Raw genomic sequence first — 18,292 nt, forward strand, 5'->3', positions numbered from 1 at the left:
TAAAGCTCATGAGGCAGAGGAGGGGCAGAAAGATTTTAAGAGCCAGAGGACCAGGACAGCTGGTAATGAGATAGTTCATCTAAAAACAGTCAGACAGACAGGCAGACTAACAAACAAATAAAGATGTTATTTTCTTTAAAAAAAAGAAATATTCTCTCCATACAATGTGCAAAGACTCTAGCAAACATTTCTTCAAAAATGACATACAAATGGTCCATAGGTGCATGAAAAGAATTATAATGTCATTAATAGATTCAGCACACATAACAGTATCAAAAGGAGACTGGAAAGTTATGAAATTATTGAGAGAGCTGATTGCTACAAAAAACAGGAGATAAAATGGGGCTGAGTAATATATTAAATAAAATTCCATTTTATATGTATAACACTAATAGTGGTTATTTTTTTCAAACTCTTGGAGAATGTGTAATTCTAGTTCAACCTCCCTTTTTTTGGAACTCATTTTGTAGACCAGGCTGGCCTCAAACTCAGAAATCCGCCTGCCTCTGCCTCCCAAGTGCTGGGATTAAAGGCGTGTGCCCCCACGCCTGGTGGCTTTCAACCTTCCTTACGCTGTGACTTTTTAATACAGTTCCTCATGTTGTGGTGATCCTCAACCATAAAATTTTTTTGTTGCTACCTCATTACTGTAATTTTGCTAGTGTTATGAATCATAATATATACATGTCTGTGTTTTCTGATGGTCTTAGGAGAACAACCCTTGTGAAAAGGTCATTCAACCCTAAAGGGATTGCAACCCACACATTGAGAACTACTGTTCTAGGTGATGAGAGCATGGGTTTTTACTTTTAATATTTCTCCAAAATTCTAAAACACATTAATACGTTAAAAGATTGACTAATTCATAGACATTTAAAATCTAGCATTTTTTCCTTCAGAATTTCAAATAAAAAAAATATCTGTCCCTTCATAATAATCGTGTACTTGTTATCATCTACAAATGACTAGGTGGCTTGACACTGAGAGGGCTTGACACAACTGTTTAGAACACAGGTTCACCAATCCAGTCTTCCTGGCCACATGTAGAATATATCCACATTTCAACATGTTGAGTGGTGCATCAGAAAAGTTAATAAAAATGAAACAAAGAGGATTAATATTTTACAGAGCCCATGAAGAAATCTATTTGCAAAATTGCCCATAGACAATTGTGATAGGTCTGAGTGTCTACACCACATTGCCTACTAAAGCTTCCCATTGGAGGCAACAGCTGTGGCTCTATCCAGCCAAGAACAGAATGTATTAAGTGGATCAAATCCAGGTCAGACTGCACTTAATGGAGAATGACCATTAGAAGTTTTCCAACTTAAGATGATGGAGACGAGAATGAACCCTCAGCTTGTGGATTTTTTTGTTTGCTTGCTTCGTTGTTTTTCAGGAGTTTTTTTGTTTGTTTGTTTGTTTGTTTTTTAGCTAGGATTCTGTTCAAAGAACAAGAACCATTTATCCCAGGGTCCCCAACTTGAAGGGAACATTTTAGGCTAATTTTTCATTATTCCTTTCTTCTACCTGTCAGGTCTGGTTCCTGCTTTCAGAGATGGCCTTCCACCTGGCTTCAGCTTAGCACCACCCTCTCACTTCCTGAGTCTCTCGGTGGCCCTTGACCATCTTGGCCTCTTGGGGTCATCTGGATATCCATAATTGAAGCCAGGGAAGTGGTTATGTAGGTTAAGACATCACGAGGGAGTCAGAACTAACCCACAATGCTGTCCCCTCCGTGACACTCTACCAGGGGCCAGTTACATAAGTGAATACTTAGTGGGCAGAGTAGATTCTGTGGAAACTGCTTTTAAGGTTTATATACATTACTGGCGTTATGGCCATTTTTAACTACTTCCCTATCACACCAGAGTGGAGCTTTCCAAAGTGGGAGACTCATCAGGTACGGTAGGACCAACTCCGTCTGTGGCATGTCTCAGCACTGCTGTCACATCCTCGGCACAGACCAGTGCTCTCTGCCAACGTCCTTGTACTGTTTGGTTTCCTAGCACTTAGCTCACTTCACCCACCTTTTCCACCATCTAGTCTCTGAAAATCTTAGAGTTTTGGCAAGGAGACTTAAAAAAAGGCTGCGTGGGAGACAGGATGAGAAGGGATGAGAGCCCAGACCGCTGAAGCAGTGTTAAAATAACCTAGCTCCTTTCAATCCACGCTACAGATTAAGATGGCCCCAGTTAGTAATGCATGACTCTAAGAATGTGGCTTCCTTTCTCCAACACTTTCAAATGATCCCAAGTCAGTGAGAGCATTGGTCAGAAAATACTTCTGACCAAGCGCCAGAGAGTAAATAGTTCTGTCTTTGGGGTTGTAGGTTGTGTTGTAGATGCTCTTACTGTAGTACAATAATAACACACACAGGGCAGAAGGGGGCCAGGCAGCACTATGTTCTAATAATCCTCTTTATTCACAAGTGCTGGGAGTAAACCAGATTTGGTTCATAGGCTCTCATTTACCAATCTTTGAACTATAATATGTGATTCAAAGTCTTTATCATGGCAGCCTAATCTCACTCTGTTCTAAATTTTATCTGCAGTTACTGTTTTAGATCTAAACTCATTTCCATAAGAACATTGTGCTAATTCAGTTTAGATCAATGTTCCTGGATAAGTCACTTAACTCCTCTGGCCACTGCTTCCTCATCTGTTAATAGTGGGTACGACAGTACAACTAAATATCATTGTGGATGTGGAAACTAAAGAAAGGATGACACATGGTTATCTCCATCAGTTGGCCAGCCAGGTCAGGCACCATTCTTATCTAGCTCATTCCCATGTGTCCAAATGCCTTCCATTCTCGTACTACTTGCTTAAGTGCAAAAGTCATGAACTCTTCCTTCATCTCTCCCAGCCAGGAGGAATTTCTCTTTTCTCAATGGAAAAATCACTTCGTGACTCTCTCAAGGTACTTAAGGCTCTTCATCTCAGAGCTTGGTGTCTTATTTCTCTTCAGCCACTAGAACCATGAGAGGAGATCAACAGGCCTTCTGTGTACCTGGGACCCTCCGTATTCCAGTATCTATCCTGTGTCTGCACAAGTCAGTTCTAGCACATATCTGAGGGGCTGAATGTCTTTCTATTTTCATCAATTTAGAAGTGTAGTAAAGACTTATTAATAGACTTACTTTCTGCCGGGCGTGGTGCCGCATGTCTTTAATCCCAGCACTTGGGAGGCAGGGGCAGGTGGATTTCAGAGTTCGAGGCCAGCCTGGTCTACAAAGTGAGTTCCAGGACAGCCAGGGCTATACAGAGAAACCCTGTCTCGAAAAACCAAAATAAAAAAAAATAATAATAATAAAATAAAATAGACTTACTTTCTGCATTGACTTTTGGGGGAAAAATCCAAACATTTGGAAGTCCAGTTCTAGCTACTGATTAGCCTCATGAATAATGTGTAAGAGAAAAGGTACTGCAGGCCGCCTAACATGTGCTAAGTATTTATACATGCCAACTTAGGTATGCATGCCAGAATCCCTGAAGGTATACATAGTATTTATCCATAAGGAGTGATGTTAGAAGAGTTATGTAACTTTACAGGTTTTCTATCAGGAGTTTTCTATCTCATCCAGGAAGTAAAGACATTTTTTTTTTCCTTTTTGCATTTTAGTGGAAATAGGCTAGCTAGACAATTCCTAGACATACAGATGTTCTACCTCCTCCCCAATTCAATTATTTAGGAAATTGTTTTTGATTCTGGCTGAGATGTGGGTCCTATTTTTTGTTTCTGGCCTAAACATTTACTTTAGAATATCACACATAAGCCGGGCGTGGTGGCGCACGCCTTTAATCCCAGCACTCGGGAGGCAGAGGCAGGTGGATTTCTGAGTTCGAGGCCAGCCTGGTCTACAGAGTGAGTTCCAGGATCAGCCAGGGCTACACAGAGAAACCCTGTCTCGAAAAACCAAAAAAAAAAAAAAAGAATATCACACATAGTTGCTCATGATTGCTGGTAGTTAAAGGAACCTAGATTTCGTGTTAAGAGTTCTATGCTGAGACCTCCAAATGTAATTTTAGATACAGGGGAAAGCATTCCAATGTGAGTATGTTTGAGAAAGAAAAAGTTGTAACTTCATCACATAAATGCTTTAGCAAAATGTCTGGAAATCCTCCTATCCTTTCGTCTTCCTTTCTGTAATACATATGCTCCCTTGGGAGTCACTGCAGGCTCTAGCAAACTGAAATAGCTGCCAGTGTGTCCTGAGGAAAAGCATACATACAAGAAAGGATGTGTGTCTGATGCTCCTGCCTAGGGAAATACTCACAACCTTGGTTTCACACTGGAGCCACCTGGGTAATGAGTTAGAATATAGGCATTGAATGACATGGTGACACATTAGACATAGACCAGTGACAGCATTTTAATATTATCTTCTTTAGGATTCTCTGAAGCAGAGATGGAATTGTCATTATGTCAAGAAAGATGCAATGTTTCAGTGGGCTTTGAGGATGTTATAGATGTCCCTCTTGGACTTGCATCCATCTTCCACTAGGCTAGATGTTAGACAGCTCTGTCCGCTCGGCCTTGTGGCATTGGTTCAAATCTTAGGACATCTCTCTGGTATCCACAAAGTACTCTCTCCAGTTTGCTGAATCAAGTTGTTTTTTCATGGTTGGAGGAAACTGAGCTAGTGTCTAGGCACAGTTCTAAATAAGTGACCTTCCACAACTCCCTGAGACCTATGAGGGCTGTGGGAACAGTTACCATTTTATCTTTCTTGACAGAATTCACTCACTAGGCATTTCTGAGTTCTTAATGGTAGAACCACACATGGCACATGATTAATAGTTATGAAAGTCACTCTGCACTGTCATAAAGAAACACAAGATGCAATGCATTACTCCTCAGTGGAAAAGGCAACTTCTTTACTGAGGCAGCAGATGAGCACATGTCTGACTAGGTTTTGTGTTCCTGACAAAGGGAAAGAAGGTAAACTGGAAAAGCCATGGAGGAGAATATGAAACAAAGCACGAGTCCCACCCATTTGTCACAGGCAGTCAGTGGGGCCATACTTAGACACACACACACTTTTAGCTCCATTTTTTTCTTGGAGTCTGATCCTCCCCTTACCACTATCCTTCTCCCTCTGCACTCATGGCCCCAGGTTCATTTCATTACCCTTCACAAGGCAAGAACACAACAGAGACCCTCAGCTTAGATGACCTGACTGCTTCCATTTCAGGATTTCTCCCTTAAAAGTTATTCCATGATGAATTAACCTATGATTTTTACTTCCTGAAATGTGACATTTCCCCTATTCTGTGTCCAAGTAAGATATCTACTTACAACCCAAGATGTCCTCACACAGCCTGGATTTCAACAGCTACACAAATCAGCCACTTCGTAGCTCTTGAGGGTTATCACTTATAGTACCCAAACACACTTTGACTTGGAGTGATTAATTGCAGAACAAAGGCTGCTTCCGTTGGCAGAGCTTCTTGTCCAGGCCACAAGGGAGTGGAAGTGGTGTGGGGCTAGACGTGCCCTGGAATGCATGATCAGTTAAAGCCAATCACTCTGCACTTGGTAGACATAACACCCTAGTCAACCCAGGGATGAGGTGCAGAGTGAAAGGCACCAGCACTGTATTTCCTCTCCTGGGAGAGGCACTGGGAGGCGGCTTGGAAATGAAGGATGCTGTGTCAAGACATGGAGAGGGACAGGCAGCCTCTGGAAGACAATCCTGACTCTGATACTGAAGACAGGCATGTGCTTGCAGATACTGATGACCCCACCTTTCGGTTTTGAAACCCCTACCACCTACTGAGTCTCACCAAAGACTAGAAGTGACACAGATTGTTTGTGCAGTAGCTGAAAAAAATACATATATAATCATTATATATAATAATTATATATATATATATATATATATAGAGAGAGAGAGAGAGAGAGAGAGAGAGAGAGATTGTTTAGAGCAGAGAGCCCCCTATTAAATATCTGCCCATGGTAGGAGCTGTCAGGAGTCCCACGCAGAAGTGCTTTAGAAACATTCTGGCTGAGTGAAGACTTACTTTGCATTTCCATCAGTCTCTGCCAAGCTAGAGAAACCGAGTGAGACACACACTCTCTAAGGTCTTGCTTTGAGCACCAAAGGAGTTTGAGATTTGGAACAGCAATGGATCCAGAGGATTTTCACAGCCTTCTTTTATTTTTTCTTACTTTTTTTTTTTTTAACAAATTGAAAGTGATGCACTCAAAGGACAGAGTTGGGGATTATTTGGCTCCAGTAGTTGGATCTTTCTTGTTCTGGTCATGTTTGTTCCTTTGGACACATTTACTAAGATTGTGTATCTTTGGACACAAATAAATGATGTACATGGGACTTATTTGAAAATGAAAATAAACTAAGACGTCTCACTTACCAGCCATAGACAGAAAATTTTATAATCAGTTTTGGCATGGCCAAATAAACATAGCAACTGTGTGTGTGTGTGTTCAGCATTAATTGAGCATCTGCTGTATATGAGGAAATAGGAGGTGCTACAGAGAAAATAAAAATCATACAGACTTTGCATTTAAATTCTTGGGCATACAACCGATTTAAGAAATAGAGTTATTAGTACCAAAATGAATGAAAAATAAATCATAAAGTGCTCAAGTTGATAGCATAGTGAAATCTTCAGAATTTTTCAGGAAAGACAGAACTTCATGGAGGAAGTGGTCTGAAATCACTACATTAAATGTTTAGAACAGTCCTATTCCTGTGTGTGTGTCACCTGAGACATAGTGGGTATTTAAGCATGTGTTTCAGTCACTGTCATAATAGATAGTTTTAAAGCATATGTTTATGTACTCAACCTTAAATGAGAATATGGAAATACATGAAAACGTAGGGTGTGTTGAACAAATAGAGAAGGCAGTATTTAATCAGCCTGATCCCAGGGCTATGCAATTCTATAACGTATGTTAACCACACACCTTTGCAATGTGACCCCTTCACATACCCTCACTCCCTCCTTTTTCAAGGAACAGAATTCATCTGTTCTGTCAACATGTAGGTTTTTTTTTCCCCACAGATTTCAGAAAATCAGGGTTTGAGGAGAGCTTCAAGATAACCTAAGTCTTGTCATTTCCAAACTTAGCTAAATAGCAACTTCTGGGGAGATGTTCCCAAATGTTCATGTCATATATTTAAGGTAAGCAGAGTCAAGACATTTATCAAGTCTTAGTCAAACACAGAACATAGTTTGGAAACTGTTCCTAAGACCACAGGCTTTGGGCACCAATCCCATTGGATCCTGACTCAATAAATGGGCCATTTCCGCAATGCATTTTGGTGATCCCAAGGGTCTCCCTAATTAGGAAGCCAGTGATCTCAAATATCTGCCCCTTGCTTCTGTTCCCCCTTCAAGTCTACTGGAGGTGGCCTTTTGTAGATTAACGATGCTCTCAAAGCCAACGTCCTCTCTATTTCTACATTTTCCTGAGATCATTTTCTTCTCCACAATCACAAGGAATCTTTAATGCCCATTTAATAACATTTGCCTGTACTACGAAGCCTTTTCCATGTATGTACTGGGCTCTGTGCCAGGTATTTTGCCACCACAGGCACAATAGAGAACAGGATTATATCCCAGAGACCCTGGGAAGAAGATAAGAAATTAAAGTATATTAAGGTAATATGAATTAAATGCTAAAAGAAGGTGTGATGGGTATTCTTGGTTGTCAAGTTGACTGGAATTAACTAAAGCCCAGGCTGTGGTGTTCACCTGGATCGGGTAAGGTGGGAAGACCCACCCTAAATCCAGATCTTTTGAGGTAGGATCCACCTTAGATCTGAGCCACACCTTCTGGTAGCAGCCTATATAAAAGACGTGGAAGAAGAAAGCACTTATTTTTTGCCAGGAAAGGTCATCTTTTCACTGACATTAGAACCTACCTCTTCAGAATTGCACTGTATGTTAAATAAAGGCTGTTTGAGACGTCCAGCCTCATGAGCTAAACAATTACTGGACTTTTTGATTTTCCATCCAGAGACAGACACTGTTGGAATAGTAGGGCCATAACCTGAGAGCCACGCTACTAAATTCCATTTGTTTGTATGCATATATGTATGTATATATGTATGTATGCATGTATCCTATCCGTTCTGTTTCTCTAAAGAATCCTGACTAATACAGATGTTAACAACATCAACAGCAATAACATCATCAACAACAAAACCTGGTTACAGATCGGTGGGAAAAAGCAATTCTACTTAGGAAAATTACAAAAGAGTTTTAAAAGAGCTGTTTTTAAAGGACAAGTATGTTTTGGTTAACAGGAAGTAGATGAGAACCAGGAAGAATAAGAAGGCAAGAAAGTCCAGGTGTGAGAAACAGCAGGATCACTGCAGTAGGTGCAGAGGGGGAGCTACAGAGAAGGGGCAGTAAAGTGAGTACATTGTAGGTTCTAGGTTTTTACTCCTCGGTCTTCTGGTTACTGGAGCAACAAACTGCAATGCTGGCAGGTCACTTACTTCTCTGTGTTTATTTTAAAATAGCAATAAAACTTCCTTTGCAGGGTTTCGAGAACCCAGAGTGGACCAACCATGGCTACGATTCCCTCCCATTATTTCATCACCACTGGGAAACAGAGCATGTCCAAAGTTATGTGAATGGAACCCTTAGAGATGTCAAAGCAAAAGAAGAAAGCTCGTGGGTGGCAGGAGAACAATTAGGATGATGAATTTCTAGTGTGGGGCAGAGCTTCCATAGATATGAGGTGAAGGCGGAGCTTCTGTGGATATGAGGTGAAGACTAGTAACCACAGGGCAAGTAAAAATGGAAAGGATCAGAATGGGATGGAGAAATCGTCTTGGAGGTCTGATAATAAAGTGGATTTCCAGTAACTTGGCAGTGCCAAGACAAGGATACTGTTGTGACTGAAAACTGGACAAGCTGCGAGAGGCAGGCCTCAGTTAAGAAGGAATGATCTCTAGTTGGGACATAGTGATTTGCAGAGGAAGGCTGGGTATCCTCTTGATTATGCAATATGAGATTCAGGCCTAAGCCTTAGAAAATATATCCATTTGGGGCAGGAAGATTTTGGAGGCCAAGGCAGAAGTGATGGGCAAACTGTATTTCCAGGAAATACTTTACCATATAAATATATGGATTCTTGCAGTACTGTACTACAGTCAGTGGTGCTTAAGTGGGTGGAGGGGTGACCTTGTTCAGTCTTTAGTCCTACAGCAACACGATCAGTATGGATCTCTGGGAACAGCCTTTGGGATCACAGAACCCAGTCTGGATCTATGTGTTATGCTCTAAGGCTGTGGTAGTTGCATAACTAACCATAACAGCTTCAAGGGCTATACTCAAAACAAAACCCTGTTGGTCTTCAGTTGGAGCTAAGAAAACAGGGTAAGTAGCTTTCTGTTCTCCCATGGTGTAAACTATCGCTATGCATATAATGAAATGTCTTATTTGCATTTGCCCGTAACATTTACGAAACTTCTTGTTCACTCCTCACTGGCCCATTATGGGCTTTTTAAATGGTACTTTTAAAGTTTGCCTTGGCTCGGGGTGAAGCATCCGCATGGACATTATTCCTGGAGTCCTGGCTCCCCTGGGTCATATTCACCTTCTGCTAATTCATAGCTCACTGTGTGGTTTGTGTGCATGGGTGGGCATATGTGGGGAAAAGTCTGAAGAGATCCTTACTGGTGAAATGTTTTAGAAGCAAGGATCCATGGATAATTAAACAATTAAACAATTAACTTAGACAATTAAACAATTAAAAAATGCAGAAAATTTTAGGATATCTTCTTGCAGTTGTTATGCACGTGATTGGATAATATTTGGATTTAACAGGTGGAAAAGGTATGTATTAAAAGCCCATGAAGTGTTTGACTATTACGAGATTCAGATGCAAAAAGTATATGAAGAGGTAAAACCAATTCGAAGTTGCCACTGAGAGTGAAATACGGTCTTGGTGAACTGTAAAAGTCTGCTAAACATCATGCTGCAGAGACATGAGCACAGAAAATCACTTCTGTGTGTACATCCCTGATTTATAAAATGAGCCCTTCAAGATGAATATTAGAACTTTGCAATAAACCACAAAACTGGGAGAGTGATATTGTGTCTGTCAAAGCCTGGAGGGCAGTGCCAACTCTTCTTGTCCCGATCATGTATCAGATGCTTGGTTTGAAACAATTCCCACTATCATCCTTAATAAGCTCAAGCAAAAGTGAGGCCCGACCGTTATCTCAAAACTGCACTGGTTTTAGAATACCAGAAAAGTCGCATCCAGAATCATAATGATTTCAAGCGTTAACGCCTAGTCCCTGCTTCATCCCAAGACTCACACTTTATTGGTTCCCTACACAGTGAGCATCTGGCCTAAAGTTGCACAGCGAATTAATGGCAAAGTGAATGGGGAGACATTTTGAGAACTGACCTCTGTCCTGAGGTCCCTTTCATACCACTGAGCACGGTTTGTACTATGAAGGGATAGGAGAAGGAACCAGAAGGCTTCACTGGGGGAATTAGTGTCACCACTGGAGGCCACACAATGATACAAGAGGGGACCTTCTGGATTTGTGCTTAGACATGGGAACATGCTCTTTTGCCTAATACTGGCTTAAATGTTGAAGAAAATTTAAAGCCATTAATATACTACTATCTAGTAAATTGCTTTTCTAATGGCATAGCTAATATGAGGATAACCCATGTCCCCAGGAAATCCTCTCTCTCCTCTTACCCACAGGGTTTCGTTTACCATTTAATGGCATAGCAACAATGAACATTTTAATACATTTATAGAGTACTCTAGCTTTACAGCTTTATAGCTTTATTATTAGCTTGCTATGGAGGCACATGGGTCTGAATGTTGTACTAGCCTAATGCATATTCATGAAATCTGCACTAAGCAGAACAAGAAGTAAATATTCTGTTACCTAAAATTAACCTCAAGTGGCATAAAGCAGTCGAATACTTTCATTTCATCTGGAAGTGGGGTTTAAACAAACAACATTTACCTTTGGGTCTTTCTCTTTGAAAACACAATTACTGATTACTTTTTTCCAGTAACTTCTTGGGTTTCAATTGGCCTTCAGACACATTTACAAGTCACATGATCTTAATTTCTTGTGATGAGATACCAAACCACATTTCCCCCCCAGCAGTTACATTATATCAGCCTTTCATTTGGCTATGGATTTTGTTTGTTAGAATGCTTTTGAAGAACTCTGGTGAATGATGTTATATTGCTTCACTGCATTTAGTGTTACAGAGATTTAATATGTTTGTGGGAAAACTATAGTTAAAAATATAAATATCAAATAATGACACTTTCATTAAATAAGTGTCAAAGCAAAGCAATTATATTATTTCTAATTTCATTATAACAAGTCAACTTAAGTTAGTTTGCTTATTTTACACTAATCAATAATACCACTTAAGAGCCTAAAAGCTAAATTCCTTATCATGAAAAAAAAATTTAAAAAACCCTGCATAATAGGAAAATTCTGGATAATCAACTTAATTGGTTGAATGTATGTGCTAAGATGTCTTTAATGGTAGAGTTTTCTAAGCATTCTGCTTCCAAAAATCTTTCCCAAACTTAAAGTTCAGAGATGTTTTACGCTGACCCTTCCTTGGTGATCCATCTCCCCAGAGCAGAGCTGCAATGAAGAGACCCCGGAAACTGCTAAATGATCAGTGAAGGCTTTTGGGAAGTCATGACCCTGGGGAGGTGCTGGTTTACAGAGTGTGAAGCAAGCAATTCCCCAGCTGTACCCAGGAAGCAGTGCTGTGAACGCACAGGCTGGGAATCAGAGAAAAGGTCACTCTGAAAGATGACTGGGCGGGTGCCACTTCAGCGAACCCATAGATAGAGAGTGTCAGGGCAGGGTGTGATACAGTTTAAGATTTCTACAGTTTTTTGTTTTTAAAAACAATAAGCAATTAATTATCTTCTCTGCCTTTGCTTCTTTGTTCTGGACCATTTTTAGGGCTCCAGAGACAACTCATTAAGAACTACCCTCAAAATCTGAGAAGAAAATCCCCAAAGACTGTCTGTATGTATGTTCAGAACTGCCTGCAGCCCAGCAGCCTGGTGAGGGTGTGGCGGTGGAGTGGTCTGGTTATGAACCACAAGTTTGCATTAGATCAAGGAGAAGAGCTTCACTCTTCTAGACTCAGAAAGACTTTATCCTATGGAGATTAATTTAGGTTACATTACCATAGGTGAGAATGCAGACTTGGGTACACTTTTCAGGATTTTTTTTCTCCATATGTTCAACAAGCTACTTTCTCAATGTCTGCTAATTTTTAAATTCTTAACACCTAGTAGTTCACACTCATCGTAAGACTTTTTTGTGCATTCTATGTATCTACGCCATAATGGTCCGGGTGGAGTAATTATCCAAGGCAATACTTCAAATGCTTGTGTCTCTGTGTTGTCACCAGGAGAGTCCTCTCTACTCACTGTGACATACAGTGATGTGTCACTCACGGTCACCTTGCTGTGCTGAATGTCATCTGTCTCTGCATTACTTTATCTGCATCATGAGTTGTCTGATTTTAAATATTTGAAATGTCTTTCTTTCTTTTTCAGATGGAGTCTCAGTCCAAACCCAGGATGTCCTCAAAACTCACGATCCTCTTGCCTCAGCCTCCTGTAGCCTGGGATTATAGACATGGACCTCTGCACATTGCTTGACTACACTCAGTCTTAATTCTCTTGTTCCTGAATGAGGTAATGCTGGGATGATATGCAGATAAATAGACTTTAGAAAAAAAAATTTTAAGGCAAGGTCTCATGCTGTACCCCAGGCTTGCCTGGAACCCACTTTGTATTCTGGGCTGGCCTTGAATTCACAGCCATTTCCTTCTCTAGACTTCTACGTGCTAGAACTTCAGGTATGGTCGTTCACACCCAGCCCCAGATGAAAAAGAATTTTAACTTAATTTAGAAAAAAAAAATAGGGGTTGGGTTCTTTCTTTAAAAAAAAAAATCCTTGAGAAATATTTAGAGATTTAATAATATTGAATCAAAATCTCTACATCTTCATCTTGATAAGAGCAATATAAAGCTCTTGTTAGTGTGTTAGTGTGCATTGTCTTCATATAGAAATACCCTCAAATATAGCAGTTTTTGCAAACTAGAGAACAAGTATACTAATTGTGGAGTTTTGTGTCTCAGTGTTTTCAGCAGTGGACAGTCTCTTTCACTTTGACTTTGTACAACCCTCTTTTTCTTTCTCTATCCTCTTGAACAACAACAGTCTCATACTTGCTCCTCAGGAGTTAGAGATAAGACCTGCTTACAGTTCCAGTCCTTTATGGGTTATTCATGGCAACCTTGAATGCTGCAGCTTAACAAAAATGTTTTCTTTCTGAAAATCAGGGCTAAAGTCTCTCTCTCTCTCTCTCTCTCTCTCTCTCTCTCTCTCTCTCTCTCTCTCTCTCTCTCTCTCTCACCACACACACACACACACACACACAGTGCCTATGTTCATAGCTGACTTTTTTCTTTTAACCCCCCCCCCAACTAATAAAATCAAGAGGCTGCAGGGCGGCCAAGGGAGCGGCACAGTTTGATGTCCTCAGCAGGATACAGGGAGTCAGAAGTGATGCTGTAAATTCAGCGTGGGGCTTCAACACTGTGTGAAGTGTGGCCTGAGCCGGGAGAGTTCCCTTTGATGCAAATGCAGTATATTAATGGGGAAAAGCATTCACTTTTATTTGTCTGTACTGTCTGCCACAGCAAGGCTGCCTCATTTAGCTTGGGCTGATGTGAAAATACACAGAGAAGCAATCTGTTGCAAATTAGCACAACTCGCCTTTCATTTACTAGCTAGTAATTGGAAGGGGTTAAGAGAATGGAGCTTTATCAGATCATGTGAGTGTATCTTGCCCACAAGGGCCGCAAGTTTTCCCTGAATTTCTCTGGGAACTCTGAGACAAGAATCCTTCCTAGATGTTGACTTGATGCAAAAGAAAAGAGCAACAACTGTGAGCCAGGCACACTTCGTGGGCCTTGGATAGCAGCTCAGGAGGCATCCATGCCTCACCCAGCCTTACCTTTCTTTAGATATGTTCTTACTCTCCCGCTTCCAAATGGTCTTGAAGTCACTGCAGAACTCAAACCACACCATAAACACATAGCTGGGGGTGACCTCCTTCTCTCCAGTCTTTGGCTTCATTCCAAAATATCCCACTGTTGTTTCAAAACTGCAGAAGGTAGGGGGAAACATAGAGGGGATACGTGACTGTCAACACTAAAACCCATTAGGGTGCTGAGAAGGGACATTGCGGGCAGCTTCCCACATGTCTATTCCCCGACACAGGAGTCAGGGTTCACAGTTACTGGAGAGTACTCAAAACCCCAGGAAGCCTAAATACAATTGCCAATAGATTCACCATGATTGGGAAAGCTACTGGGCCCATCTTATCTCTGTAAACTGAAGAACAGTACAATTCCAGGGGTTTAGTAACTTAAGCTTAAGTTTACTCTCCATCTTAAGTGCAAGTCAAGTTTTCTGATCTTTGCTCTGTATTTAATGACTACATGTCAGACCATGACATATTGACTGTCCCAGTAATAGTAGCCAGCTAGATGGGCAATTGGGAACATGAAAAATTGGGATATTTTTGTTCCCTCTGCATTCTGGCATGTTCTAGTTCTTGGCTCCATCATTTGGCACCTTACTCTCACTGTTTCAAGAGTAAAATAAGAAATTTACACTGTATGGCCTTTAACTTGACCATGATGGAAGAATATAAACCACCAACATACAATAAATAGATAAATAAATACATAAATAAATACATAAATGAATAACAACAAAGAGATATTCTTGTGAGCTTAACAAGGGTTTGAAAAACAATCTCCAATCAGGTTAGACAGGAGCTCAGGCCTTTCTAAGGTAGACTCTTAGATAATGCTGTGACCTGCCCCGTGAAGGCATGCTGTCCACTTGCCTGCCTGGGCCTCCCAAGCTGCCCTCCATGGAGGCACTAGCTTGGAAGCGATTTATAGCTCTGAACTGAGTCTTTCCCCTCTCCCTCGCCCTCACCCACTCCAAGCTTCACAGGCTCATTTGCCAAGAGCAAGAACTCTTAAACAGCCCCCTTTCAAGGGTGTCGGAAAGTAATCAAAGCAGGACTGGCCAGCCAGGTTCATTACTCAATGCTCTATCATCTGCTCAGGCATGGTGTTTTTTTGTGGCCATCCTGAATACTGAGTTTCTAATGGGACTCTATTCGGTGGTGATTGTAAAACCCCGAAGCCCTGTGACTATTATAGAGCATACTTTCATCTCCTCCTCGGTTATTGGGCAATATGTATCTCATAAGGTTTTATCACATTTCACAGATGAACTGTTAATTGATTCCATGGCTACGATTAGGTGAGATCCAAGCTGGAGCTGCTGCTCCAAGTCTCATAAATTCTGTGTGCTTCTGTAAATAACAAATCTGTTTTTAATGCAAATTAAAACTACTGGCCAGGGAATTTGGCTCCTAGTTATTAAAAGACTACAAGTGTTTAAATGGAGAAACGCAATGACGGGAGTAACCTCTGAAGGACTTTCTAATAATCCCAAATGCACATATTTTGAAGCAAAATCAGTAATCATAGAGAGTAGTGAAGTCTATCCTCTCCCTACATCTACAGCTGTCAAAATACTGACAAAATCAAATGAGTGTTCTATATCCTATACTCTTGCATCGTTCACCATGGAATTTACGTTGATTGTACTATGAGGATATATAGAAACTTATACAACCAACAGAGGCAGGCTGTGGATTTCTTACTGGGTTATTGGGTTTAGAAGTAGAGCGGCCAGGCAGGTTAACATTTCCAATATTCTCATTCTATCCTACAGATGAGACAATGGAGTTCTGGGAAGACCGAATGTCCCCATCCACCATCAGAGCTGGGTCTCCATTCAGGTTCCCGACTCCCTGTGAGACACGTGTCGTGCTCTCCCCTTCAGTTGTTTGTGGGCACCGACACAGGCACCTCCCACACAGAACACTCACTTCCTCCCATCCTCCTTCAGACTCACGTGTCACACATGAGCATGGGTCACCCCAGGAGGGCACACCATCATTTTTTCCCCTTCTTTCTTTCTGTCCACTTTCTACACAGAAATGGGCTTGTATGTACACTGACACAGGAGAAAGTATTTCACTTTGTATGCAGAGGACTCATTATCTTCCTATCTCATAGCAGGGTGTAGTGTTGAGCATACATGACTAATCGCCAGGGTTCCTCCATTGCCCGAACACCTCTGTATTATCTGGAACCCACATTTGGACACACTAGAGAAACCGGTGCAGTCTCAGAAGCAACAGTGTTGCTGACATTTAACACAAATATGTCAGTGGCCTGGGGATTTCTCTTTCCAAAACTTTGTCTTCTTAGCCTCTTGCCCTGTGTATGTGTGTGTGTGTGTGTGTGTGTGTGTGTTTCAAGGGGTTGGATTTGGGAGGCCTTGCTCACCTCTGTCAGAAGGGTTGGAAATTAAAAGACATGCTGGATTTCAGCATGTTTCACCTAAGTGTTTTGGGAACCCGGACAGCAAGTGACTGTTCAGAAGAAGCAAGTACAATCCAGGGTCTGCTTTGATGACAGCACAGCAATGCTGACAGACAGAGCCACTCTGAGGAGGTGCCTGCCTCATTTGACCCCAGCGATTCCTTTCTATTGAAGACAAAGCTCAGTGCTACACTATGAACCTACCATGTCTGATAATGTCCAGAGCACTGCCCTCTCCAGCCAAAATGTTCTTCACAAAACTTCAGTTTTGGTTTACAGAACAGTGCACCGAAAACTTGAAATTTGGACAAGAAAAAAAAAATCACTGATATTTAATTGCCAGGGGGACTCTTCTCCAACAGACAGCAGAGAAAGGATGCTGCGTGCTTCTTGAAATGTCTGATTCTCAGAACATAACTCCCAAATAGCATTCAACTTTTTAAAAAAGATTAATTTCTAATCATATGTTTTGTTTTATACCAACTTATTTCATCTCACTTTAAAGTGGTCTCCAACTCTATTCCATTACATTTCCTCGTCTGATCTACATCCTTTTAATTTGGCCAAACTTTTTTTTTTTTTTTTTTTTTTTTTTAAGGACAGATGATGAAGTGCCCAGAGCCAAAAAACAAAGTGCTCTCTACACTTGGTGTGGAGATGCCGGAGCGGAACACTTCCCCTCACTGTTCATTCTCTCATGTGTGCCTTCAGAAACTGCTTAGGGAAAGCAAATAGCCCTTAGCCTCAGAGTAAATTGTTTCTCTTGAGAATCAAACATAGGAATTTACCAAGTCTCACACGAATATTGCAACATTAACCACAACCTCCTTAAAGAGTGCAAGCCAACAGCCGTGGTTTCTACATTAAAGATGAGATCTGACATATTTCAAGGATGACCTGAAAGCTAGACTACCTTCACCACAAAGCCACGGAAAATGCTGACAACACAAAGTTATGACTCCCTTAGCATGTCTAATGCACAGCAGCAGCCTGGGCCTCGCCAATGTGAGCCCCTTGCCCTTCAGCAAAAAGTCTTGAAAAGGGATTAAGAGCTTGACGTGCACCCCGGAAGCCGAACTGCCGCTTGGCCTGATACCAGCCTGCCCTTGTTGATGGTCTCTTCTCTGAGTGCTGGGTGTCTCTGACACTAATTTTACACACCAAGGAAAGAAGTAATGTGGGGGTGAGTCCAATTGAGGGGAGCCAAAATCTGGAAGCACAAGCATGTAATTGTCTGAGTTTTAGACAATTATCATGATAGGATGCTGCTCATGACTGGAGAACATGTCTGCACTTAGGAAACTACAGGACTGGCCCTTCATCTTGCTTTCATCGGCATCTTAATTTTGTTGGCAGATTCGGGCAGGAAGCAGGACTAAGCGCTGGCACCTGTCTCTGGGTTGTTAGAACTCTCCAGAATTGCGGCAAGAGCGAAGGAAAATGGTGCATTCCTCATTGAGGCATTCTTACTTATGTCCATCACTGCAAAGTTCTTCTCAGCTATTTTGTAAAGCCTATTTTTCCCCTCTTAGATGCTATTTCCAAGCCCAGTTCCCACATTTAATTACTGGGAACTTCTAGAATATTTTCCCATCACATGTATCCCAGTCTTCTCCTCTGAAGGACAATGGCCCCTTCCACTTCCTTCTAGAAGGGAGGTACACCCAAGGAACTGGCACAGTGAACTAAAAGAACCTTCCCTTCAGGGATTCGAACAGATGGACAGAGGAGGTGACAGCTAGACTCTGGTGTCTACTGAGAGAAGCCGGGGTCAGGAAGAGGGGCTAGGCTCAAAGGAAGAACT

General features: G+C 41.4%; 1 protein-coding gene across 5 annotated transcripts in view; it reads right to left on the minus strand.

The window, feature by feature from the left end:
- Positions 1-18,292, minus strand: part of Fmn1 (formin 1) — a 368,942-nt gene that overhangs the window by 7,764 nt on the left and 342,886 nt on the right. For all 5 annotated transcript variants that reach the window (XM_085834577.1, XM_029474561.2, XM_085834578.1 and 2 more), the window contains one exon: positions 14,028-14,177. In XM_085834577.1, the coding sequence (XP_085690703.1) occupies positions 14,028-14,177 (150 nt within the window). The remainder of the gene's footprint in view (positions 1-14,027; positions 14,178-18,292) is intronic.

The sequence above is a fragment of the Mus caroli genome, unplaced genomic scaffold (assembly GCF_978045245.1).
Source record: "Mus caroli unplaced genomic scaffold, Mus_caroli_1 scaffold_2, whole genome shotgun sequence".
NCBI classification, from domain to species: Eukaryota; Metazoa; Chordata; class Mammalia; order Rodentia; family Muridae; genus Mus; species Mus caroli.